We start from the raw sequence: 26,538 nt of genomic DNA, 5'->3' as shown, positions 1-26,538 counted from the left end.
CTTCTTGAGTATTTCAGATGGAATTATTTCTTAAAATGTCACATGACCTTTCAAATTGAGCTTATAGTCTTCTAAAGCAACCAGAAAATTTCCTTATAAGCTACTGCCTGAAGCTTATACCTCCCCTCACTTTGCACTTGTGAAATTGGCTTTTTTAACCCAAGTGCAAAATTTTACATTTATGCCTACTAAACTTGATCTTATTAAATTGTCAAGATATTTTTGGGTCTTCATTGAAAATGGGGAAAAAGGAATTAGACTTGCTCTGCTCCGGGCCTGGTGGCAGGTCTAGGAACAATTGGTGAGTGACATCTCTACAGAAGCAAATTGAGGGTTGATGTCATCAGAAGAAAAAAAAAACCTTCCTAAAACTTCCTATTGAGTAGATAATCCTATTTAAAACTGAAATAGGTTTTCTCAGAAAGTTGTTAGTTCTACTTTGAAAGTGTTCAACAAAATCTTTATGTTTATTTGATGAGTATGATATCAAGGGTATTTTTTGTTCAGATATGGATTGTTCCTGATGGCTTCTGAGGCTTCCTCAGACTTTGAGTTTCTGTGGTTCTTTATTCTTCGATATAGGAAAATGCAATGATTATTAAAAAATAGAAAGCAGAAGTGAATTTTCGGTGATTGCTAAAATAAAGAATAAAACATTATCCAAGAAGTTCTATTATATAAAAAATAGATAACATGTATATAACACTTTAAAATTTACAAAGCAAGACATACACAAAACAGAAACAAAACCTAATTTGAACCTCATAAAATCTCTGTGAAGTAGGTGATGTTATTAGTATTACTATTCCCATTTTATAGATGAAGGAATTGAAGCTTAGAGAAATTAAATTATTTACAGCCACATACCTAGTAATTGAGGTAGGATTTAAACTCAGGTTTCCTTGATCCAAGTCCTGTGCCCTCTCCACTTTGATATTTAATAAATGATTTGTGAAATGATGTTATAAGTGATATCCTACCTGACTTATCTCCCTCTTTCACTAAAAACATGTTAGGAAAAGGCTTTTATTTTTTAATTATTGCCATGATTTGAAATCCTGCTTCACCTCTCTACATTTTAATGTCTTTTTTGTTTTGGCAGAAAGGTTTCGAGATTTGCTGCTCCCTCCATCTGGACAAGATTCAGAAATTCTGCCCTTCATCCAGCCAAGGAACTATCCCAAGTAAGTGATATAATTCTTTAGGGATGAGGGTTGGGGAAGGTATGAAGTGACCTCCCTAAGAAAGTAAGGAAGGTATTTTATTTTTGCTTAAAATTTTTGAAAAGGGAATGACAACCCCCATAACCTCACAAATATTTTAGGGACCAACTCTCCAGAAGAGCTTTCAGACTAACTCCATAAAATAGGTTTTGTGCTCCTCACAACCATGTCAGAAAGAAAGAAACTAAACTTGTAAGTGTAGTCTTTTTGTCACTAGGGAGTTGTTGGGAGAGTACAAACGATAAGCTGTCCGGATCAGTGTCTCCTGGAGCCTCATTTTCTTTGACACATTGTGTTGACACAGGCAGATAGTTTGTCAGGCTAATCCCTGCTCTTGTCTTGTGGATTTTTCTCATTCATGCTGATGGATTCATTTGGATTTTAACAAGCTGCCCCTGGAAACAAGCACATGCTAAAATTATTTTAATGGTCATATAGAGGTTCAGGAGTGGACAATCAGAAGTAACAGACCAGCAGGTTCTGGTGTTCTATTTAAAGTGCATTATAATAAGAGAGGGAGAAGAGAAATTTGCCTTTCCTTACCTTCCCACCTCTAGTTTAGTGTCTTATTTCTACAACAAATTATTTAAAATTACAAAAGTGTCATAGCAAACTGTTGGACTATATTATATGTGTACTAGCTTACATATTTCTAAGCTTTGGTTTTGTCCTATATAAAAGGAAAGGGAATATCTACCTTATTTACCTTGCAGGAATGTTATGAGGCTCAAAGGAAAAAGTACACGCAAAGAATTAAGGGACATATAAATAAATATTTGCTGTTTTAGTGCCTTGGAATATAGAATTAAGACATATTTGCTAATTGATTTATTATTGTTACTCTATTTACTGATAGCCACATAATAGTTTAATTTTAAGAAATGGAGAATAATCATGATCAAACTGATAAGCAGCATCCATCTATTTCTCACTCAAATTTCTCACTTTTTTTGTGTGAATGTAATTTTAGGGACATTTTAATTTTCTCTTTAATTATTACTACATGAGAGTATTCGCTGGCTTTGTCTCTTTGGGGTAGAAATTAAGTTTTGTGAAAGTCTAAATATGTTTAATTAGTGTCCTTTTGAAAGGATACATAATATTGATGTAATAATATTATGACATTATTTATATAAAACACATCATATTTTTGATGTAACCATAACAATGATTTATGAATTTACTCTTTTTCTGTGTAGATTATGCTACTTTTGACATTTAGCCACGACTACAGTCCACACTTCCCTCTTCCCTAAAAAATCCACCTGCCTACACATAAATACAATGCTGAAAAGGGCAACAGAGGCTATATTGTCCAATTGCTTCATTTCACAAGTGAGAAGACTTAACCTCAGAGAGGTTGTGACTTTCTCAAGGTCATACTGGTAATACTTGTCAGAAGAAGAATTTGAACTCAGGTCCCTCGGATTGCAGAGTTAATACTCTTTACTTTACCCTGTTATTTATCTTTAATTCCTTCCTCATATTTACTCATCTACTATTCATCTAAGGTAGGGGTCGGCAATGTATGGCTCTCGAGCCATATCTGGCTCCACCTCCAGACCTGCCAGTCCTGGCAGAGCCACAGGATGTGCCTCAGGGGGCCCTTCAGCCTCCTCCCCATATTCCAGCACCTTCCACCTCCATCCTCCTCCTTCAGCAGGTGTTTATGGCTCTCACGGCCAAAAAGGTTGCCGACAGTTGATCTAAGGCATCCTAAACCAACTACTAATTAAACACCTACTGTGGACATAGCACAGATGCTGAAGGCTATGCAAGATAAACAGGAACTGCTCTCTGCTCTTGTGAGGTTTATTATTTAGAGTTATAATAAATACATAAATAATAAATATGTGAATAAAATGAAGAGGATGAGTCATTTGCCTTTGCCTATTAAGAAAGATAAGTAACCTTCATCTATTTCCATAGGGTCTCAGTGGTTACAGTGTCTATTTTCAGAAGCAAGTGTTGTCTAGAGCTCTCTTTTCAGTCAAGCAGTTTTTACACCTTTGTTCAGAGAGGGTCACTCCTTCTTTCATTGTTTCACAGCTGGTGAACATTCTGATGTGATTATTTCCCAAGATTCATGAGCTACATAGTGGGCTAGAGCTCCTTTACATTTAAAATGATATTTCCAATAATGTTCTGGCTCCTCTCTAAAAGCTGGTAAATTTGCACATACTGATCATTTCCAAACATAATAAGCTGAGCATAGTATATTTTGTTTATATTTTCTTTGGGACTTTTCTCTTCTTCAACTGAATAGTGAAAAGACACATGACAATCATGTGTAGGAATTGGAGATATGCAATCTGGAGAAGAGAAAACTTATTAGAATGGATGGTGATGTTAGACCACAAGATGAGCAGAATTAGAATAGCTGATAAATATCCATAATGTTAGTTCCTGACTTTAAAAGAATTCCACAAACCCCTATATTTTGCCCCAACTCAATTTTTCATGATTGTTGCTTTCCAAAGTAACTGAGTTATGTTTATCTTAAATTGAGGGTACTGTCTCTTTTTTGTGTCATTAGCCCCTTTGCAGTGAAACCAGCGGACCTGTTTTTAGAATAAAGATTATAAAAGAATAATATAAAATGCATAGAAATATAAAGAAAGCAATTATGTTTAAATAGTTATGATTTTAAAAGCAAATTTGTGGACCCTAGGTTAAGAGCCTTTGGCCTAGATGAATAAAATTATGATAGATTTTGCTTATTTTTGTCTGCCTCATAAAATCATCATTTTTAATATCTACAGATCATCTATAAACATATGTATGTATGAGCACAGTTACCTTTCTGCAAGCAGTTATGAATATGACGTCATGCCCTTGAACCAAAGACAGGGAGGGAATGAGGTGGAAAACACATGTCAAATTCTACAATTGCTGTCTGAATATTTTCACTAAATAAGAACCTTTAAATGAAAAAGGACTATCAGCCTCTAGAACAGCTGAAAAGATGGTGCATCCTACTATTCAGAGAAATTGAATTCAAATAAATGTAAAGAGATTTGTCTTCCACATGTAGTATGGGAGTGCCAGTGTGTGGCTTGAAGGGAGACAGAATATATGTCTTTAGCCTCTTTTCCCTTTAAGGGGTGAAAAAGGGATTTTATGGGTTCAATATATTAAAAGGTGGTCGCCAGGAGAAATTTCCTCAATTAAGGAATAATCTCAAGTCAAAATTGACTTTTATGTTGATTTATTTACAATTAGGAAGGTTGAAGGTAGGGAAATTGAAAGAGAGAAACTCTGGCCTGGACCAGAGGACCAGACCAGGTAAGGATTTAGAGGCCCAGCAGTTGGGGCACAAAGGTTAATTAAACAAGGCTTCTAGTCACAAGGCCTTTTACAATTAGAGAGGCAAGAGAGGCCTCCCTGAGGGTAGAGCCTCCAGAAATGCCAAAGGAAGAGAAAGAGAGTCAGCCTAACTTACCCACATGGAACAGTCTAGGTCACAAACCAGCAAAGCTCCCTCAGGTCCCCTTCACCATACCAGTCGCAGCCTCACTCCCCTTCCTTTCTCAAAGGGCTCACCTATATGTCACTTCCAGTGCCTTCCCTTAGCCTGTGTGTCCAATTACAATAGAAGCTTTCTTGTAGAAAGAGTAGGGAGCTGTGCCTCAATTCTGATTGGTTATTCACTCTAGCACATGTGGGTTAGGACCTCCCAGAATTGGAAGGTGCTCTCACCTTTGTGTAGATTTAATTTAATTATCACAATCCCTCCTGTGATCATTTGGGTGACTGGTCTCCCCAATTTGATCATTTGACAAAATCATCTTTTACCCCTAAAGTTCTAACTACAATAGTTAGAGATAAGAGGTAAGTAGAAGAGATAGAAAGAGAGAGAGCAAAACCAATGTTCTGCTAGGTGCATTGACAAAAAGCCAATTAGGGGGCAATTCCCTTTGGCATAAGAGTTTACAATTCAAGTAATTGATTTCAATCCTCTCAAGTTCAATTAGTTGCACCCCAAAATTCATTTTGGATTGTCTTGATTCAGTGTAGATTTATGCAGGCATCTTGATTTGGTGTAGGTTTTTGCAGGCAAATAGTCCAATTTCTGGTTTCAAGGCATTAGCAGACTTCTTTTTCTGAAAAAAATTTTCTCGAACAAAATTTTAAGACTTGGATTTTTATAAAAATACAATCCCCCCTGAAGCAGGTGTTTAAAAAGGAAACATGCAGATCAGCTCAGAATACATCATTGAGTTATGGGGTGTATGAGTCAATTATCAAAAGAAAAACCAAAAACACAAGAAAATTAAATTTTGGGAGAGATAAAAATTGAAAATAAGAATCAAAATATCAAAAATCTATGTATGTAAAATTTTTAAGTAAACAAGAATAAATTCATAACAGGCCCTTGTATTAAGGTCCAATTAAAGTAAATTCTATACCATAAATCTGTAGAACAAAATGCAGTAATATTGCACTTACCTATTGGAAGCCAAGACTACAGCAAGTTGACATATCATAAGAGAAAAGAGGACTAGATTTTTATGTAAAAGGGAAGTGTACATTCCCTGGTCTGATTTCCCTTCATTCTCAGGGATAGGAGAGCCAGAACGATGATGACAAAACTTCGGTACTTGACTGGTAGTGTAGTACAAAGAGTCCTACAACTTAACATATGCTAAGTGTGCAACTTCGAGCCTCACACTAGGTTCAAGTCCTTTAGTATTGGCATAGAAGTTCAACAATCCTACTTGGATTGGTATGGTCTTTTTTTTTTTGACCTTGTGCTCCATGGCACTATATGTTTCTCATCAATCCCAATGGGACTGGTTGGTCTCCATGACCTTGTGCTTCTTGCACTGTATGGTGGCTCTATTGTTCCCTTCTTCTGGAATCAGACAGAATAATTAATCACAGTCTTATAATATTTAATAATAAATGACAGGTTGCTGTAGTCTAGGGCTTTGTGGATATGCATTAATATTAGAACAAATATATTTTAAACATATTACTGCAGAATCAAAAATTAATATTGATTATATGTACTTTAAGTACAAAAAATTAAAAAATGAGAAAAAATATTCTGTTAGAAAAGTAAAAGGCAATAGCCAAATAAAAATTCAGGAATTCAATGTGTTCCCAAAATGGTGTCCACTTTTTATGGACTATTATCTCCAATGAATGTGGCATTTGAAAAAGTCTATGAACTCATGAATACTTGTCACAAGTTATACAGAGATAGCAAATCTTTCAACCTTGGCTAAGATATTTTTAACAAAGTCTGTTACTACCATCATTCCAATATGTGGCAGAGAAGTCCAGAAAAAAACCAAAAACACAAAACCTCTGTATTGTTGAGGATCAGCTAATACTCTCTCCAGGTTTTTTCCTGGCATGGGAGGGGGTGGTTTGGGAACCAATTTCCCCAGCAGGGTTTTAGGACCCAGCCATTAAATTTCAAATAGCTGTGTGTTATTTATTCTAAGGTAAAAGTAGAAAAAAAATTTGAACTTACCCCTTTCCCCTGTGTTGAGGTCTACAGAGTAAAAGAACAAGAAGATATCAGAAGATTGAACGGCACAACCATTTGGTATCCCTCTACCCTTCTCCAAGGGAGACTTTAATTCCTGCTAGGAGTGGAAGTTCATCATTCTGTTCCCTTTAGTATTATTAGTTCATACCTACCCATTCAAAATACTCAAGTAGTATTTCAGAGGCCATTGATGACATTTTATCATACCAAAATCAAACACTTTCAACTTTTGCATTGCTTATGATTAATTTTTCATTACCTTTGTATACCTCATATACCAAATTTTCTATTGTTCTGGGTTTTCCCCAAGAATAGTTGAAAGTCCTTTAGTTTATTAAGTATCCATTTTTCTCCTTTTATGATTATGCTCAACTTTGCTCGATATATTATTTATGGTTGTAAGTCCAGTTCTTTTGCTCTACAAAATGCTGTGTTTCATGTCCTGCATTCTTTTAATGTTGCATCTGGCAAGTCTTGTGTTATTCTGACTGTAGCTCCAAAGTATTTAAATTGTATTTTTCTTTTTGCTTGTATTTTATCCTTAACCTGGGAGCTATGGAACTTAGCAGTGATGTTCTTGTGCATGCTCGTCTTTGGGTCTCCGAGTGTTGTCCAGGAAATTCTTTCAATTTTTATTTTACACTCTGATTCTAAAATTTTGGGGTAATTTTCCTTTATAATTTCTTGCAATATGATGTCTAAACTTTTTTTTAAATTCTAACTTTCTGGGAGCCCAACTGTTCTTATATTCTCTCTCCTTAATCTGTTTTCTGGGTCTGTTGTTTTTCTGTTAAGACATTCCATATTCTCTTTTTTTATTCTTTTGATTTTGCTTCATTACTTCTTGTTTTCTTAGAAAATAATTAGCTTCCCCTTACCCAAGTCTAGTTTTTAATACATTATTTTCTTCCATGAGTTTCTGGATCTCTTTCTATTTGGGTGATCTCTCTTTTATACTTTTCTTGATTTTCTTGCATTACTCTTTTTTTTTTAATTTTTCTCAGTCTCTTTCATTTGTTTTGAGGCCTTTTTTAATGCTCTTCCAAAAGTTCTTTTTGAGGTTCTGGCCATTTATTGTATTTCTTTGCTGCTTTTCAAGTAGGTATTTTTACTTCACTGTCCTTTGAGTTGAGCTGAGATCTTCTCTGTCTCCATAATAATTATTAATAGTTGGGTTCTTTCTTCTTTGCTTGCTCATATTAAATTTTAGTAGGCAGACCAAGAGACTTAATTATTGGCTTTTTTTCTGGAGTCCCAAGTTTCCTAAAGTGTTAGGATATTACCACACATTTAAAATTTTTTGTCTGATTATTCCTGGGTCTTATTTAGTTATTGAAATTGTCATAATCCAGAGTCAGTTATACTCCTGGTCCCTTGCTCAAACCCTAGTTCATGATTACCTTAGATGATCTAGCTAAAGCCCATGGACAGTTCTGCTATTGTCACTAGAATTGGCTAGTTCACTTCTCCCTGTGGCAACAACCAGGAACTCCACTCTTCTGGAGGTGTCCACAGTTTATAAACCTCAGTTTCCCAGGACCACATGCATTGACCTTTGGTCCTGGTACCCTGCCAACTCCAAAGTTTCTACTCCTTCAGACCCCAATAGAGGTCTTCTCAGACTTGAGGCCAGCCTATGTTTTGGCTCCAGTGGTATCCTTGGATGTGCAGACACCCCCTCAACAAACAAGCAGAGGTTGGTAATCTTGTCCTCTGGGACTGCTGTGTGGATTCCCTCTGTTTGTTCTGTTCCTGCTCCCAGGACCCCATAGCCTTGGGACTAAGGCTGAGGAAATCAGAAACTTTTCTCCCTAAGTTGTCCTTAGTTGTTCAGCTTCACTCTGAATTACTTTCTGGTTTTTTTTTTTTTTGCTGTTTTTAGTGTTGGTTTTATGGAATTATTTTTGGTTGTCTGTGGAGGGTTTTAGGAGAGTGAGAAAGCTTCAGACTCTACCATCTTCCCATAATGCCACCTTTTTTTCTTATCTGCACAATATGAATAATAGTAATAGTTACCTTCTAGTTTTGTTGTGAGGATAAAATAAGAACATACAGAGACATATACATATAGTGTTTTGCCAACCTTAAACTTTCATATAGGAATTATTATTTTTAATTGGACATCATAGATTATCGATACCACTAACACAGGAATGAGACTCATGTCTTTAGAATAAAAACTTACTGAGAATGAATGAGATAGGCAAAATGAGATGGAAAGTAATACTGTATATTAAAGAGACATAGAGATAGATGAGGGAGAGAAAGACAGAGATAACATGAGGAAATTCAGGTGAGGAAACAAGGTGGAAAGAACTTTAATACTGGTGGATGCAGGTGATAGCTGGGTAGTTCAGTGGATTGAGAACCAGGCCTAGAGATGAGAGGTCCTTGGTTCAAATATGGCCTTGGCTACTTCTTAATTATGTGATCTTAGGCAAGTCACTTAAGCCCAGTTGCCTAGCCCTTATTACTCTTCTTCCTTATCACAGAATTGATTCTGAGATGGAAGATAAGGGTTTTATATATACATATATATATGAGATCTTTTATTCATTGATGATTTATTTACTGCATGATGAGGAGCCAATAAATGTATCTGGGTAAAACTGTCAAATGATCAGAGGAATATGTAAAAGAAGCTATTCAGGCAATAATACAAATAATGGATCTGAGATAGACTGAAGGAAGGAATAAAAAATAATGAAGAGGCTCTCATGATAGAATAAGAGCTGGTACCCCAAAGCAACATGGTTATAATGGGAGTTGAGAAGACAGAAGGTTTTAGGTATACTATAGAAGAAGAATTGATATAACTGGCTATGTCCAGAAATGAAAAGGGAGGGGGTTAAAGAAAACTCCAACTTTATAAACCTAGATAATTAAAAGTTTTAATGTACCATCAATAGAAATAGGAAATGCAGGGGGAACGACAGGGAATGATTAGGAATTCAAGAAAAGAGGGATCTCATTTTGTACACTGTTAACTATTGATGTGTCACCCAGATGGAGAAAGCAATAGGATACTGGAAATATGCAACAGGAGCTTAGTGAGTGATAAGAGGGTAAAAGATATATATTATCATTTTATCTTTTCAAAAATGTAACGCAAGTAATATTTTGATGAACTGAGTATGATATTATAATAGGCATTGGGCTCTGGATTTGAAAATCTTAGTTTTAATCCAAATTTTACTTCTTTGTTACCCTGGAAAAGTCAGCTAACTTTTTTAAACTTTGTTTCCTTATCTATAAAAGAGGGATAATTCATTATTATCAAAACTTTGTTCATTATGATGGAATCATAGACAAGAGCTGAAAGGAATGTTAAATGTCACTTGATCCAGCTTCCCTCTATTTATGGATGAGGAAACTGAAGTAATACCTGAGAATTCAAACTCAGGTTCCATGACTTCAAATTCACTGATCTTTCTTTTGCTGTAATTGATGGCTGCAAAAAAAAATTGGCCTGCCCATGAGTTTTACAATGAATGATCTATCTCTAAATTCTCTCATCATTTTCACCAGTCCAAATAGAAAACTATTCTGTGTGAATCTGGGAGAATCACTTAACCACTATCAGCCTCAGCTTCCTTATCTAAAAAGTAAGGTATATAATAGAAGTTACCTCACAAAGTTGTGAGGATCAAATGAAATAACATAAAAGGCACTTTGCAAAATTTTGAGGACTAAAGCAATACTATTTATTATTGCTATGAAGTAGTAGTAGTAGTAGTAGTAGTAGTAGTAGTAGTAGTAGTAGTAGGAGCAGCAGCAGCAGCAGCAGCAGCAGCAGTAGCAGCAGCAGTAGTAGTAGCAGAAGTAGTAGTAGCAGTAGTAGCAGTAGTGGCAGTAGTGGTAGTAGTGGTAGTAGTAGCAGGAGGAGGGACATTAGAATGCTTTCTCTTATTTCTGAGAGGCTTCACTATAATTCTTACATTGAGTGAGAGTCCTCCTCCCTGCACTGCTTTACTGAGCTGGATTGGCACAACCAGATGCCAAAAATGGCTTCAGGGCATTAGCAAATGAAATGATGCCCAAACCAAATCCTTAATCTTTAGGTACATCAAAACAGTGTGTATGAGAACATGACTATTGCCCTCTCTCTCAAAGCTCATTAGAAGCCTAAATCTATCACAGCTGGTAATGGGTAACTGGTCCAAGGGATGAGCAACAGCTTCAAAGTCCCTCTATTCCACTTCTTTGTTCCAACCATGGGAAAGCAGCAGCACATGTTCTGTCTTGAATACACAATTCTCTTTCCTCCCCATCATACTTCTCTTTTCCCCCTCATCACACTGGCTCTCATTCCGACATTCTTCACAGAGCACTGTCAATGATTACATACTGATGAGAATGAATGTGACTGCATTCTGCAAGGGGTCAAATGCGAGTTCAGGGCTGGAAGGAGATGATTAATGGGCATAATTATTCTTCTTTTAGGAATAATATTCCCCAGCTCTGCTGCAATGACCAATCACTTTATTTAGGATTTCATATTGAAAAACAGCTGGCACTTGGGAAACTTGTCATCTCTGTCCCTGTTAAGACTTCTTCCTCGTGGAAGAAAGAAATCAGCCTCTTTATATAAGTTCTTATTTTTAGTCCTCAGTATGTGTCCAACACTGGCAGAATGCTTAGCATGACAGCACATTTTAAATTGACACAGTAGTGGGAGGTTGCCTTGGCCAATTTTGAGATGGAACAAAAATCATGGATAATATAAGGAAAGACTGCATTAAGTAGTCTAGCAAATATCTGCTTTTTAAATTATGGAGCTAGATTTTATTTTGTTATTCTTACTCCATGATATTATTGTAGGACAAATAAGGCATTTTGTCAAAATTGTGACTAATACAGGACTAATACATCTCAGATGCCAAAACAACAATCAAGTCAGGGGAAAAATTCAATCAAAACAGGTATTTGGTGTGGGGAAACAAAGAAACAAAAATATTCCAGTTGTCTGCATTTTTGTCATTTCAACAAGTTGTGCTGTTTCACAAAGATATATAGTTAATGATTCATCCTCTACCCACTGCTTAGGAAGGGAATGTTCAAAAATCATAGACAATGCCACAGTAATTTCCAACTGGATGTAGAATGCCATAAAGAAGCATGTAGAGAAGGAAATTTGTTCCCTCTCTTTTTGTCAATGACTTTGATTTGCCTTTGTAGTAGCTCAGCTAATAGTTTGGAAACTAAATGGGCAGTGCAGGAAAGGTAGCCACAGATAGCCTATAATATAATGACATTACTGGCAGATAATACAGATCTTCCTGGCAGAAATTATTTATGAAGCTGACCAAAGAGGTCCTAGAGAAGAGCTGAAACTCCATTGTCTCACATTCAAGGCACTCAACAATGTAGCACCATTCTTCCTTTATTGTCTTATATTACTTTCCTCTATTCTTTAAAGCTTTTTTTCAGGGCCAGATATTTAATTTGACTAGACTTAGTAACTTGAATTCATCAGGGCCAGTGATGGTTCTCTACCCATGTGCTGGTTTTGCTTTTTGGACAAAAATCATTCTCCTTGGTATAGAAAATAAGTAAAATGCAAGCTGATCACCTTTATCTAGTCTCTGACTCCTCTTAGCAACATTTCACTACCCTATGCAACTAGACAAGATAGAGTCTGAGCTTAGAGTCAGAAAGACCTGAAATCAAATCTGTCTTCAGACACTTACTAGCTATGTGACACTGGGCAAGTCAAACAAGTTAAACCTTTTTGTCTTCGTTTCTTCAAATGGGGATAATAACATATCCTACCTCATCAGGTTGCTGTGTGGATTTTAGGACACCTTAAATGCACTTAGCATAGTGCCTGGCATGCAGTAGGTGCCATATAAATGCTTATTTCTTTCCCCACCAATACAGTAATTTTATTCTTTCTTTGATCCTTTTCTTTTTGGCCAATATAAAAAATCAACAATAAACACCCTTCTGTTGTTGTTGGGTTTTCTCATCAGTTCATTGTGAGGACTCCAGACTAATAATGATCTAGGACCATTCCAAGCTTTTGTTTTTATCTTCCATTATCTTCCCTTGCTTCCATTTTCTATTCATATCTTTTTAGAATCAATTACCTGTGAATTCATTTTGATCTTTTTTAGACCTCTTTTCCCTCCTCATCAGAATTGTTTTACTCTGCATTATCAGAAATATGTATTCCTCCTGGTATAACTTTCTCTATAAATTTTAGTTTGGGATTTTATCTAGCCTTCCTCTGAACTCTTTGGAATCTATTCTCCAAAATTTGGATGGACTGGGCTTAGAATCCAGAACACTAATTCAAACCAAACTCATTTTCTTTTTACTTTGTGACCCTGAGAAAGTCACTAACCTCTGTCTGCCTCAATTTCTCCAGTTGTAAAAAAAGCCTAGCACCAACCTCCCGGATTCTTATGAGGAAAATGAGATAATATTTGTAAAGGGTCTCACAACAGTGCCTGACATAGTAGATATTTAGTAAATCCTTGTTTTCTTCCTGATCCTCTTTTTCAAACTCCCTCTTAACCTGCCTTTTAAGCATCATCTCATATTAATTCATTTCAATTACCCTACGTTCCAGAAAAAACTACTTTTTCTCCCCATTTTATTTTGCTTCTATCATTCCTTGTGTCTTTACTCAAATTATTTCTTTCTGTCTATCAAAGCTGACTTCATGGATGGGCAATATCATTGGTGAATTCACTTGTCCCTCCTCCATCTCATTCTATATGAAATTCATCCCTTACAATTCAGATTTCTCATTTCTCTTTATACCTATTTCCCTCTCAGTTTATCATAGTTATCTATAATCATATCTCCCTCCTTCCCATTATGTAATAAGCTCAATATCAAGATTGATATCATTCATATATTTCTGTATAAACTCAAGATCAAGATTGATATTATTCATATATTTTTTATCTCTAACACTCAGTTTGGTGCCTTGCACACAGAAGATATTTAATACATGTTTGTTGAATGACTAGATATAAGTAGAACAATTTATGCTCTAATGAATTAATAAAAGTTATGATTATTAGGGCATTTTAAGTTCCTTAAAACATGGTGACCTTGACCAATGCTTCTGGATCCCTTCCCCCCAGTTCATACCAACATGTAATGTATAAGTAGATATTTATTAAACTTCATGGTTGCCTAACATGTAGTAAGTACTTAATAAATGTGTGCTGAATTAATTGAACTTGGATGGTAGAACTTCATGTACTTATATTCATCACATTACATTTTTTTCAGTAATGATAATTTTATTTTATTAATTTTTTAAGTTTTTATTTTAAATATTTTCCCATTGTTACATATTTTATGTTCTTTCCCTCTCCTCCAAACCTAGTTGATGCACAATTCCACTGCATCCCATTACATTTTTAAAAAATTCTATTCTTTCCTTTTCATTTCTGACAGCACCTATTCATAGTCTCCAAATAACAGGTCACTCATGAGATTATTCTTTTTTCTTATATAGAATACTCTTGATAGAATACCCCTGGTTTTAGCTCAGTAGAGCTTAAAGTTGAGAGTGTTTGCCTCCTTATCAGATGAAGGAACTGTTTAATATGAAAAAGAGCAATGTTGGGAAGTTTGCACATGGAAAGAATTATTCTGAATGACTCCAGAGAGCAAAAGAAAGACCGATGGATGAGACTTACAGGGAGAAAGATTTTAATTCTATTTAAAGATGAACTTCCTAATAATTAGACATATATAAAAGTGGAAGAGGTCTCAGGAGAAGAGGAGACCCTATTAATGGAGGGATGAAGAAGAAAGTGGATGGCTATTAGCTAAAGATATAGGAAGAAAATTTATATATTGGCTAAGTGTGGATCTCGAAGGTCTCTGAAGTCTAAGAATCTATAAGGTCAACCACGTTATGGATTCTCAATGGGCATTCCTACTCTTATTGATTTTTTTAAGTGCTCCTTTTTTCCTATTCCTAAATAGATGAGTTATGCATTGTTAGGAATGCTCAACACAGTCACAGCTGAAATCTACCACAGGTATCACAACTCACAGCAAGTGATAATTCCTTAATGCTGGCTTCATATGGCCAAGACACCACATTTGCATTAAACTGTACTACACTGATTCTCAAACATTTTTGGCTTAACGGTGTTTTTACACTCTTAATAATTATTGAGAACCCTTCAAAGATCTTTTGTCTTTATGGGTTTCACTTATCTATATTTACCATACTAGAAATTTATATGACATTATTATTGTCAGAATAATTTGTACTTCTCAGACACCGCTTCAAGAATCATTGCCATATTAAATTGCCTGGTGACAGCCTTTTCCATCTTTACCAATTTCCTTGCAATACTCTGAAGTTCCCTAGTTTAAGATGATGATGATGATGATGATGATGATGATGATAACAAGCCACATTTATATGAAGCATTAAGGTTTATAAAGTACTTTATATACATTGTTCCATTTAATCTTCACAACAACCCTGTGAGTCAGATGCTATTATTATCCTGGCAAAACCTAGGCTCGTAGGAGCCAAATGTCATGTGCAGGCACCCAGAACTATTGTCAGTAGCACTGATTTTGAACCCAGTTCTTCCAGACCCATGATCTACATTCTTCTACACAAGGCTGCCTCTCTTTCTAGGAGACAGGGGTAAACTTTTACCAAATGCCTTTAAAAAATATTACATTTATGTCACTAGGGTTTAAAGCCTCTGAATAAACATCCCTATGGCATATTTTAGATGTTTCAACTGATTTTTTAGTCAGATGGATGTTTAACATTAATTAACATCTTGTTCTTCAGATTTTTGTAAGTATTTAATTTATCACCAATACTCTCAACTGATTCGTCATTTAGTTTTTGTTTTATAGAAGCTTTCAACACCTTTAAATAAGCTGTAGTCCATTGGTCAGTGCTTACATCTTTGTCCAGCTTAAGCTTGTGTTTTGGAATGAGATTGTAATAATTTATCAAATGAGTCAGTTTGATAATTCATTTATCAAGTGAATTTGATAAATGAGTTATTTGCCAATTATTATTATCATTATATTGTCTTTTTATGCTCAAACCAGTCATTTTCTTAGCCCAACTCAGTCAATTAAGGGGAGGCTCTTTGGTAACAACAGTCTTATTTAGACCATTGATCTAGAGATGAGAGTTATCTCAGAGTATAAATCCTTCATTTTAACAAATGAATAAAGTGAGGCCCAGGGAGGTAAAGAGACTAGCTCAATGTTATGGAAGTAGTAAAAATCAGAGGCAGAATTTATTTCAGTCAATGTTGTACCAGAGGAGAGTACTGATCTTGTAAAAGTCATGGATTCTTTCACCAGCATTTTTTTTATTATTACGTGATCAAGTATTGCCTTTAATCACTCTGTTGCTACCCTTTGAGCATATCTACTTAGAATTAGATACAATCACAGCCTTCAAGGAATTTACTTGAGGAGATGTTGCGAGCACTGGTGAGACTGTAGCAAACATTGCATGGTCAGAGGGATGGGCCTAACATCAGCACCTTTTTCATTCAGTTTCAATTTTGGGACAAAATAGGCCACTCACAAGTCAACAAATAGTTAAGAAAAGGAAATTTAATTTTCCTTAATTCAGGAAGGATATGAAAAAAAAAGCTACAGTGGCACTTAGGTTCTCTTCCCTCACTCACCCCTCACATCTCACTCTACCTTCATCTCCTTCTGCCTCATCGGCAGGGCAGTGTATGATGACCCATGTGATTTTTAGAATTCTGCCTAATAGGAGACACCATAAATGTGCATGTATGTGTCTATTTATACACTTAGGTGACCAGGGAACTCAAAGAAAAAAATAGGCGCCAATCAGGTGCCAGGAACAGTTTTGTTTCCTTTTAGAGAAAACCAATTCCTATTACTGAGAAAAGGGGAAGGAATTATTAGTCATGGAAATGTATTTATGTATGTAAATATACATATACAACATATATACATATGATATTTAAATATAGACATATTTATACATATAAACTATATATATATACATAAAATTTCTCACCAAATTAAGTGGTTCAGACAAAAACGTTTCAATAGTTTTTGTTTTTTTTTAAATAACCCTTACCTTCTGTCTTGGAGCCAATACAAAGTATTGGCTCCAAGGCAGAAGAGTGGTAAGAGTAGGCAATGGGGGTCAAGTGACTTGCCCAGGGTCACACAGCTAGGAAGTGTCTGAGGCCAGATTTGAACTTAGGACTTTTAATCTTTAGGTCTGGCTCTCAATCCACTGAGCTACTCAGTTCGATAGTTCTAATGAGAGAAATAATAAGTTTTATTGTATATGGGAAAGGTTTTATATATAATTGAACCTTTAAAAACATCTTTCATAGGAGGTTGTTTACTTATTTGCATTTATCCTGATTTCAGAGATATTTAGTTAGGTGTGGCATGAAATTAACTCCACTTCTTCTCTAAATTCTATACAAAGGGTAACTTCAAGTCATCCCTGGCTTATTTATAGTGCATGCGTGCGTGCATGTGTGTGTGTGTGTGTGTGTGTGTGTGTGTATGTGTGTGTAGATATGTTTATGCCAGGAGAATACAAAGAAGTGGCATTGAAACTTACTCGATTTACAAATATGGTTATTGTTTTCGATCACATACTTAGCAGCAATTCTTACAGCCTAGATTCATCTCACTCTGTCCATTTTATGTTGATATTTAACCATAAAAACCAGTAGAAAATGCCACTCTGTGCTTTAGTATGATCAATTAATTTTGCATGAATTCCTTTGTTACTTAATTTCTTAAATAATCACATCCTTTGTTATCACTGCAAATCTCTAGACTGTAAGCTTCAGGAGTTTTGACCAAGCTGTTTTGTCACCCTACTTCCCCTGTTATATCACATTCAGATGTACTCCCTTGTCACTTCACACCAGCCACTTTTTGCAAACTTGTTGTCTTCTCCTCTTTTGCCTGAGATCATGTACCCTAAATAAACTTTCTTTTTAAAAGAAAAAAATCTTAAATTCTTCTTAAATTCATCCCCAAATCTAGGTTCTTCCTCTGCCCATGTAATCTGACTATTCCTAAACATTTTTATTTAAATGGGCCTTAATTTAAATTGTCCATCTTGGTCAGTGATGGGCAAACTTTTTAAAGAGGGGGCCAAAGGAAAGGAAATGCTCATCTGTCAGTCTGTTTCTAAGGCAACTCTTTCGAAGTTTCATTGTATTGTATCATACTTATTGTATTCGTCAGATTAGGAATAATGGTGAGTGGCTGGATAGAACATTTCAGGGGGCTGCATCTGGCCTGTGGGCTGTAGTTTGCCCATCACTGATTTTGGTGATTCTTTCATAAAAAGTATATTTAGATTGCCATGAGGATTCACAGACAAGTGCTTAACAAATGTGTGTATTCATGCATGTGTGTTTATATCTACATGCTTGTGTTTTATGTTTATGCAAGTATGTGTGAGTTTTAATCTGGGCATTTTAAAGAAACTAAACCAAATGACAGTTGCCTAGAGAGCAATTGAATTTAGAGGATCTAGTTTCAAATCTCAGGTCAACTCTTTCTTACTTTGGGGACATTAAGCAAGTTATTTAACCTTTCTTAGACTCAACTTTCCTCATCTATAAAAATGAGAAGTTTAATGTTCAGATTTAAATGTAAGGCCCCCTCTCTTCTCTTCTTAAAAATAGATTTTATTTTATATATATTTTTCTCTTACATCACCAGGATTTCCTCCTATATTCCTCCCTTCCTGTCTCCCAGTAAGGCATGCCTTATAACAAAACATTAAAAAAATTAAAAGAGGAAGAATAGAAAAAAACTCTGCAGAAGCAATTAACACATCAAAATAAGTTGACTGTATATAATCAGTGTTCCACACTTGGATACTCTGACTTATGCAAAATACTGAGGAAAGGAATCTTTTCATTGTTTTTTGATGCCCAGATTTTTATTAAAAATTTGCACATCCACTTTAAATTGCTTTGTGATTATTTCATCCATTTTTATTGTTTTAGTCACTGTGCATATTTGTTGCCTCCATTTTTAAAATGACAAGACAATTCCTTTCACTTTAAGCAGCTGGGGATGTTTTGCTGGCAAACATAAAGCTTTAGAAGATTCTGAAAAACTCAAGGTTTTGTTGCTGTTCCTTTGTTTTTGTTTTTTTTTGTTTTTTCTATTTCACCTTTGTGAGTGAAGATAAGAGAGCAAGAAGTCCTGCATTACTTTAAGAGGGGCATTTAAATGGACCGCCTTTGTGCTTGCATATCCCGTATTGTTTCATTTGTTTTTACTGTGATTCTTTACTTTCTAAACTTTTGAGCTTTCCCAAAGAGCAAAAGCTCTTTGTTTTTCTGTTTGTTAGTCTGGTAATTAAAAGAAGTGAGAGCCTGATATTACTCCAGAATCTCTTTGTTTACTGTTATTGTTGTAGAACCAAGAATCACATTGCCCTTATTAGATGGTTGGCAACTATTGACCAGGAAGGTGAAAAGTAATCCCAAGATTTAGACATTTAGATCCTACTCTAGGGTTTGCCACTAATTGGATGAACTACTTTGGGCAAATCAGTCTCTGAATCTCAGGTTCATAGATAGTGAATAGGTGAATATTAGAGATTAGATTAGATAATTCACCTATTCAGCAAAGATTTATTGATTTCTGATGATGTTCCAAATAGACAGATGTATATTCTTCATTTACAAAGTAGCTTTTCTCAAGGATTTTTATGGTTTCTTATGTGGATTTACAAAAACTAACTCATTAGCTTATCAAACATCCTTTCTAGTTTAAAAATATCATGACTATACTCTGGACTATGTTCCCAGACAGGTTAAACTATTGGTATTCAATAACTACTTTTTCTGTATTTGAGATAGCAATAAAGCCTGTTCTACCCACTTCATAGAGTTGTTGTTGAAAGACCCTTCTCTGGGAATAAGTTAAACTCTTTGAGCTACTACATTCCGGATACTTAATCAGTGGTCATTCATTTTCATTTGCTCTTTCTCCTTTCTCATTCTCAGCTTTTGAAATTTTCTTCCCTTCCTAGTCATCACACTTTTGCTTTGAGCAAGGAAATAAAACCCATCAGTTGAGAGGGAATTGGCTGCAGATGTTGCTTTGTTGAATTTTTTTTTAATGACACAAATGGAGGATCTCTGACACAACTAATTTTAATTCTGATTCAATACATAGATGTTTATAGAATCATAGAATGCCTTAGAAGGAAAAGAGTTTTAGAGATCTGGTTCAACTCACTCATATTGAGATTCTTCTAGTACCATTCCATAATTGACTGAACAACAGAAAACTTGAGCTAATAATAATGCCTTTGAGCCTATGTTGTGGTATATTTCAACTATCCTTTTTGAGACAGTAGAGTAAGAAAAAAAGTCAGAAAACAATGGCCTCAAATATCTATATAAATGTCCAGCGTTTAGGCAACACATAAGCAGGAGTTAAAGTACTAATTGTAAGGAGACAAAGATGACCTTATGGGAATCATTAAGATTTGGTGAGACATTTTGTCTCAGCATGATTGTACTATGGGTCTGAATGGGCATATATTCTTCAAAAGAAATAGGAGAATCAAGTTGAGGGGAGAGGAGCAGCATTTCAGATTTAAGTGTAGATGTGTAAGAAAATCCAGGAACTTGAGGAATTAAAAAGTATGTTCTGTATTTGGGTTAAGTTAAATGAAGAAAGAAAAAGAAAATTTTTTAATTGAACTATAATACAGACCACCAGGTCAGAAAGATGAAACAGATGAGGAATATGAGAAACAGATCATAAGTCTGGCACAGAAGCATGATAGAGTTGATAAAAAACTTCAGTTTTTCAGACATTTGCTGTAATTTTCTTTCTCTCTTTACCACTCCCTTCATTTTTGCTAACATAACTAATAAACTTTAATAACCTCTTGACTTGCCTTACTGATTTTCATCAACTGAATTTCATTAAGAAAACAGAAACTGGTTTTGGGGAGGAAATAATGGGAATGCTAAAAAGAAGTGACTATTCTAGAGTTTGTGTTAGAAAAGAAATTCAGATTTTCAGTCTTGTATGTACCCTGGATTTTGGGAAATCATATTTCTACAGGTTCAGAGAAAATTTAACATGACCTAAAATGCTACAGGAGATTTCAGCCCAGAAGACATAGAAGATTCTGAAGACTAAAGTGAAAATTCCAGTGAGAAGAAAACGTGGATGTGGTTGTACAGACCAATGTGGATTCACAGGAAATTGAATCGATCAACTTATATGCTAGGACTGAATTCATTACATGACTTACTGGTATTCTGAAGTCAAAGTTGATCATAAAGAATGAATTTAGAGCAATTAACATCTATGCAATGCCAGACTGAATATATATACTTTTGGAGTTGTAACACTTATTTTAGCAGATTCAGAAAGTATCCTTACAAAAATTCTATATGGTATGGACAAAGCTTCATCCTAACGCATCAATAGTGATTTTTAACAATTCCATAACAAAAAAGCTGAAAGAAGATTGATGGATATTCATAGGGCACATCATAAACAGAAATACTTTGGGAAAAAAGATACATCACTTTTCAGAGCAATGGTAAGAGCTGATAACAGATGCTTCCCAACTAAATTTGTTACATGTAACTGAAGGTAGCTTACCTCCAGATAGATCCTATGGAATAAAATCTAAGAATGGAATTAAAATGTCCTTCGCGGGCAAACAAATAATTATAATCAGTTATGCATTAAATAAAGGATATACCATAAATGGCTGTTCCATGATGACTTATTTGTGCAAATGGAAGAGCTTATGATGGAAATTCAGGACAAGGTCATTGCCCTCAACAACTACAGAATGTTTATCTTTAATGATCCTAATCTTAGTAATCAGTGTAGTTTATTAAGGGAAAGTGTGATATTATATAACTTTAGGCTGTAAAAATTTAGTACCTATTAAATACTTAATAAAAAAAACCTGATAGCTAGATTTATATGTCAGGAGGTTGCTCTTTTAAATAAATTAACAGTAGTTTATTTATACAACACAATTCGAAATATTTGGGCGTACTCATACAGTAAAATATACTAGAAAAAAGGCACTAACATAAACTTGCAGTTGGTTCCGTGAATTTCCTTTTCTAGTACTTCCATAGGCCTGATCCTGATCATTATCACTCAGTGGGCAATGGAGAAATATATAATGAGTGTGAGTAGGCTGCAGCAGGTAACAAAAAGGAACTACATAGAAGAACCAAGATAAATAATATCATCAAAGAAATATGTAATTGAAAAAGAAGATGGGTTAGTGAGAGGGTAAAGAATGAGGGAAAATTATGATAAACCTTATGAATGTCAAATAACACATTTTAGTTCATAGGAAGGAAAAGTCACCATGACTTTGTCTAGAACAGGAAATTTATAGGGAGATTAATTGTAAGAGGGAAGGTTTTTATTGAATGTGAGCCAACATTCACACACCACTCTGCTATCTCTTATAATACTTCTGCAAAGTGCAATAGAATAACATTAACCTTATATTCTTTGAAAGAGGATGCATTAAATTGAATAAACATTTCTCAGGTTTGAAATGGGAGTCATAATCTAAGCTTTTCCACTGGGGGCATCCAACATAATGAAATATTATTGTCACAAGTTTTTAATTTGAGATGTTAAATTATATAGTAATTAATTTTAAAATTTATATATATTTGTTCTTTTGTTCCAACCTTTTAAACAACTTGCTGAAGCAATGTTTTTTGTAAATTTCATAATACCCCTTCATCAAAAAGACTGCCATTTCTGCCTCAAACAGTGGAATATGACTTAGCATTTTTCTACATTTTGACGTACTTTTTTTTTAAAGCCTTACTTTCCATCTTGGAATTAATATTATGTATTAGTTCCAAGGTAAAAGAATAGTAAAGGATAGACAATGGGGGTTAATTAAGTGACTTTTCCAGGATAATACAGTTAGGAAGTATTTGAGGTCATATTTGAACCCAGGACTTTTCATCTATAGGTCTGGCTCTCAATCCACTGAGGCACCTAGTGGTTTCCTATACATATAATCCTTAAAAGGGCAGCTAGGTGGCACAGTGAACAGAGCACTGGACTTAGAGTCAGGATACAGATGTGAGCCTAGAAAAGGCCTGCAGGCAGGAAATTGCTGGGTGTTTTAGTTTACAAGGAATGTTCTAGGTTAATTGGGGTATATCACATATGGAGGATCAGAGGCAATGGCAAACAACACTATTATTCTTTGCCAAGAAAATCCTAAATGGGGTCATAAAGATTTGGACATGAATAAAATGTCTGAACAACAATACTAACAACAAGAGAAGACTGGAAACATGGGGAAGCACAAATTTAGGGCACAGTTTTTTAACCTGGGAAATATGTCCTGAAAATTTTTTAATAACTTTTCCTCTATATAATCAGTTTTTGTCATAATTCTATGTATTTTATTTTATACACTTAAATCATTACATATAAAAATGTTATTCTGATAGGGAGTCTATTAGTTTTGCTAGACTCTCAAAGGGGTCCATGGTGCGAATTAGAGAGACACTTAACTTTAGACACCCCAGGTTGAACAAAATTACAGTAAGATTATCTTTGCCTGAATGATGTCTGCAGATGTATCTGCAGAAGGGGTAGTGGACACTCAGGCTGGTTGGGAGGAGGAAGATGGATCATCCAAGTTGAGGGAACCCTCTTACCCTGCCACTCAGTTTATTCTGGACTCTCGGTTAATTCTCTAGGATCAAGTGTGACTTTCAAGAGACCAGGGATGGTCTTACTCAGACACAGTCTATAGTTTTCACACTGACGGTATCACAGACAGGGAGGTGCCAAATAACGAGATTAAATACAATTTTTAGTACGAAATTTCTAGAGAAGGGGCAGGACAAGAAGGTGAGAGGACTGGACAGGAAGAGGCTACATTTCTAGATCAAATAGAACTGTTTCCAGAAAAGTCTAGACTCATCTACTGAGACAAAATTAATGTCATTTTGTTTATAAGTGAAAGGAGGAATCAAAATGAAGTAGGACTTTAGGATTGGTCAACTGCTTTCATAAAAAGCTAAATTTGTCTATTCCCATTGCAGAATTAATGGATTCAGAGAGTTAGGGGAAGGAAGAGACTCCTGTCACCCTTTCTTAGGATGTGTAAGGTTACAGACAAAGGAACACTATCTGTGTATCCACACGCTGGCTCAGGCTAAGGAAGTGTGGAATTGGTCTAACCTTCACTGATTTGCTGTCTGACCTTGGACAAAAACATTAAATTTCTGAGCCTCAGCTATATGCATAATGAGGATAACATAGTATTCTTTTAAAGATACTAAGAGCTAAGGATGGGATAAAAGCTGACACCATTCATAAGTTAAAGGCATTATATTTTTTATATTAAGCTGCTTAAAATATGTAAAGTGCAGTTTGCAAAATGTGCTCATATGGCTCCCTAAGACATTTCCAGATGTTGCTGAGCAGTCACTTGCCAGTCATTCTGCAGCTGTCATTACTTCCCTGATGGAAAATTGCAGTGACTCACTTCATGCCCAAGAGCATTTCAGAAAAGAACAATGAACTTCCCTTCTCTAAGATCCTTTAAATCAAAGACACTTGTGTATCCCCTTATTTTTGAGTCAAGTCCATTCTTTGACCAATAACAGGAAACTCACAAGGTGAACTATACATACTATTTACTTATTGTCTGATTCTAGCATTTCTTCATGGAATTAAGGACAATCAGTTCTACGAAAGAACTGCACACCATATGTTTATTTTTTTTTTTTTATTGTTCAGTAATTTTGGTTGACTCTGGATTTCCATCTGGGTGTTTTCTTAGGAAAGTGATCCTTCTCCAGCTTATTTTACAGAAGAGGAACTGAGGCAATCAGGGTTAAGTGACTGGCCCAGGGTCACACAGCTAGTAAGTGTGTCTGAAGCCAGATTTGAACTTGTTCCTTCCTTATTCAGTCCAATGCTCTATCGTCTGCCCCACCTAGTGACCATATATGTGCATCAACTGGAAATTAATTTGGGCTGTGTGGTTTGGGAAGGATTATTTACCTTTTTCATTGGGGTCATCTAGGATTCAGTAAAAGAACTGAGTTTTTCTATCTCAAATGCCACATCTTCACATAGAACAGAGAGATTCATACTCACACTCAATAAAGCTCGGGCCCAAATTTCCCCATTGACACGTGCTGGCCATGTAACTCTAGGAAAGTCATTTAACTCCTCAGAGCCCCCAGGTAACTCTTTAAGATTTTAAAGTGCAGATTCAAAGTTGATATACATTGGTAGAGGGAATTTCCTCACTGGGGATTCTCCATAACAATGAAATATGAGATGTAGTCCATAGAACACAGAAGTAGATGTTATGAAAGATATTATTGAAATAGGATTAAAATGCAAACAGAATTAAATTACTTTTGACCTCAAAGTGATGAACTGCTTTAACCCATGCTTGAAAAAGAATTATTTCTACAAAATCTACAAGATGACAGTTAGCCATCTATTTTTTGATTGTAGAATTCAGGTGTTGGGGAATCAAATATGTCTATTAAAACACTATCTTTATCGGGCTTCTAAACAATACTGTTCAACAGAGGAAAAAGCATATGGAAGATAGATTAATCAGGAGTTTTTAATTTTTTTGGTGTTGTAGAACCTTTTTGCAATATGTTGAAACCTATGGATTCCTTATCAAAATAATCTTTTGAAAGGCATAAAATTAAGTTCACAGGATTACAAAGGAAACCAATTATATTCAAATACACATACTGAAACATTAAAAATAACCCTTGCAAGTTTATGGACTCCAGGTTAAAAAAAGTTGGGATGGTCTCTATTGCTATTTCTGGATCTAAATCTATAATTGTATGAACCATAATTTTATAAATGAGAAGCATTTTAGCATTGAACCGTATGATTTATTGGATGAGGAAACAATGATCTAAAGAAATGCTTTCCCAGAATGGTTTCACTCTCTAGTATTATTAGGTAATTTGTATTTTTGGATATGAATCCATATAACTACATTTGAGAGGCAGCATGACTTAATTCAAGTACCACCATTTATAATTTTTTTTTATCCCTGCTGCCTTTTGCTTTGTAACTTTTAGCAGCTTTCTTATCTCAATGATCTCTCCTAATTTCTTCATCTGTTGGGAAGACTCACATTAGTCTTGACACCTGAGAAATATTTAGTTAATTTAGGAACTTCTTGAATAGTCAGGCCACTCATTACTTCATACAACCAGCAATTAATCACTTTTATAGCCTTAGTGCCTTATCATAGTAAACCAAGATGGGAGATTTCAGGGATTGAATTCTCATGTCAGAAGCAATTTAGCATGTGTTACTTTCTATGAGATCCCACCAAGCCATGGTGAGATAGTGTTATATAAAGTGTGTGTGTATATTAGAGAGAGATTTGCAGTCATAGAGTGAGAAAATCATTCTTGAGAGTATATCATTGAATAAAAAAGATCATGCTTCTGTAAAAAAGTTATATTGATTAATCAACCAACAAGCATGTATTAAATATGTACTTGGGTGCCAAGCCCTGGTTTAGGCACTAGAGATACAAAGACAGATATGCAGTCCTTTCCCTCAAGGATCTTATCAAGTAAGTCCACGTGTACATAAAAGAATATGCAAAATACACACATGTATGTATGTATGTATGTATGTATGTATAAATGTATCTATCTATCTCTAGGGAGAGAGTATTTATATCATTGATGTCTCATTGAAAATATATTCAGACGTTCATTCTGTGGCCATAAAAGAATATATATATATATATATATATATATATATATATATATAAAACAC

The 26,538-nt window shown here is 35.1% G+C and overlaps 1 protein-coding gene across 2 annotated transcripts in view; it reads left to right on the top strand.

The window, feature by feature from the left end:
- The window catches only part of NOX4 (NADPH oxidase 4), a 238,008-nt gene that overhangs the window by 181,326 nt on the left and 30,144 nt on the right, over nt 1–26,538 (top strand). For both annotated transcript variants that reach the window (XM_044668216.1, XM_044668215.1), the window contains exon 13: nt 1,103–1,184. In XM_044668216.1, coding sequence (XP_044524151.1) covers nt 1,103–1,184 — 82 coding nt within the window. The remainder of the gene's footprint in view (nt 1–1,102; nt 1,185–26,538) is intronic.

Source organism: Gracilinanus agilis, chromosome 3, assembly GCF_016433145.1.
Source record: "Gracilinanus agilis isolate LMUSP501 chromosome 3, AgileGrace, whole genome shotgun sequence".
NCBI classification, from domain to species: Eukaryota; Metazoa; Chordata; class Mammalia; order Didelphimorphia; family Didelphidae; genus Gracilinanus; species Gracilinanus agilis.
The sequence above is the reverse complement of the archived record's forward strand: the minus strand, read 5'-3'. Positions and strand labels throughout refer to the sequence as shown.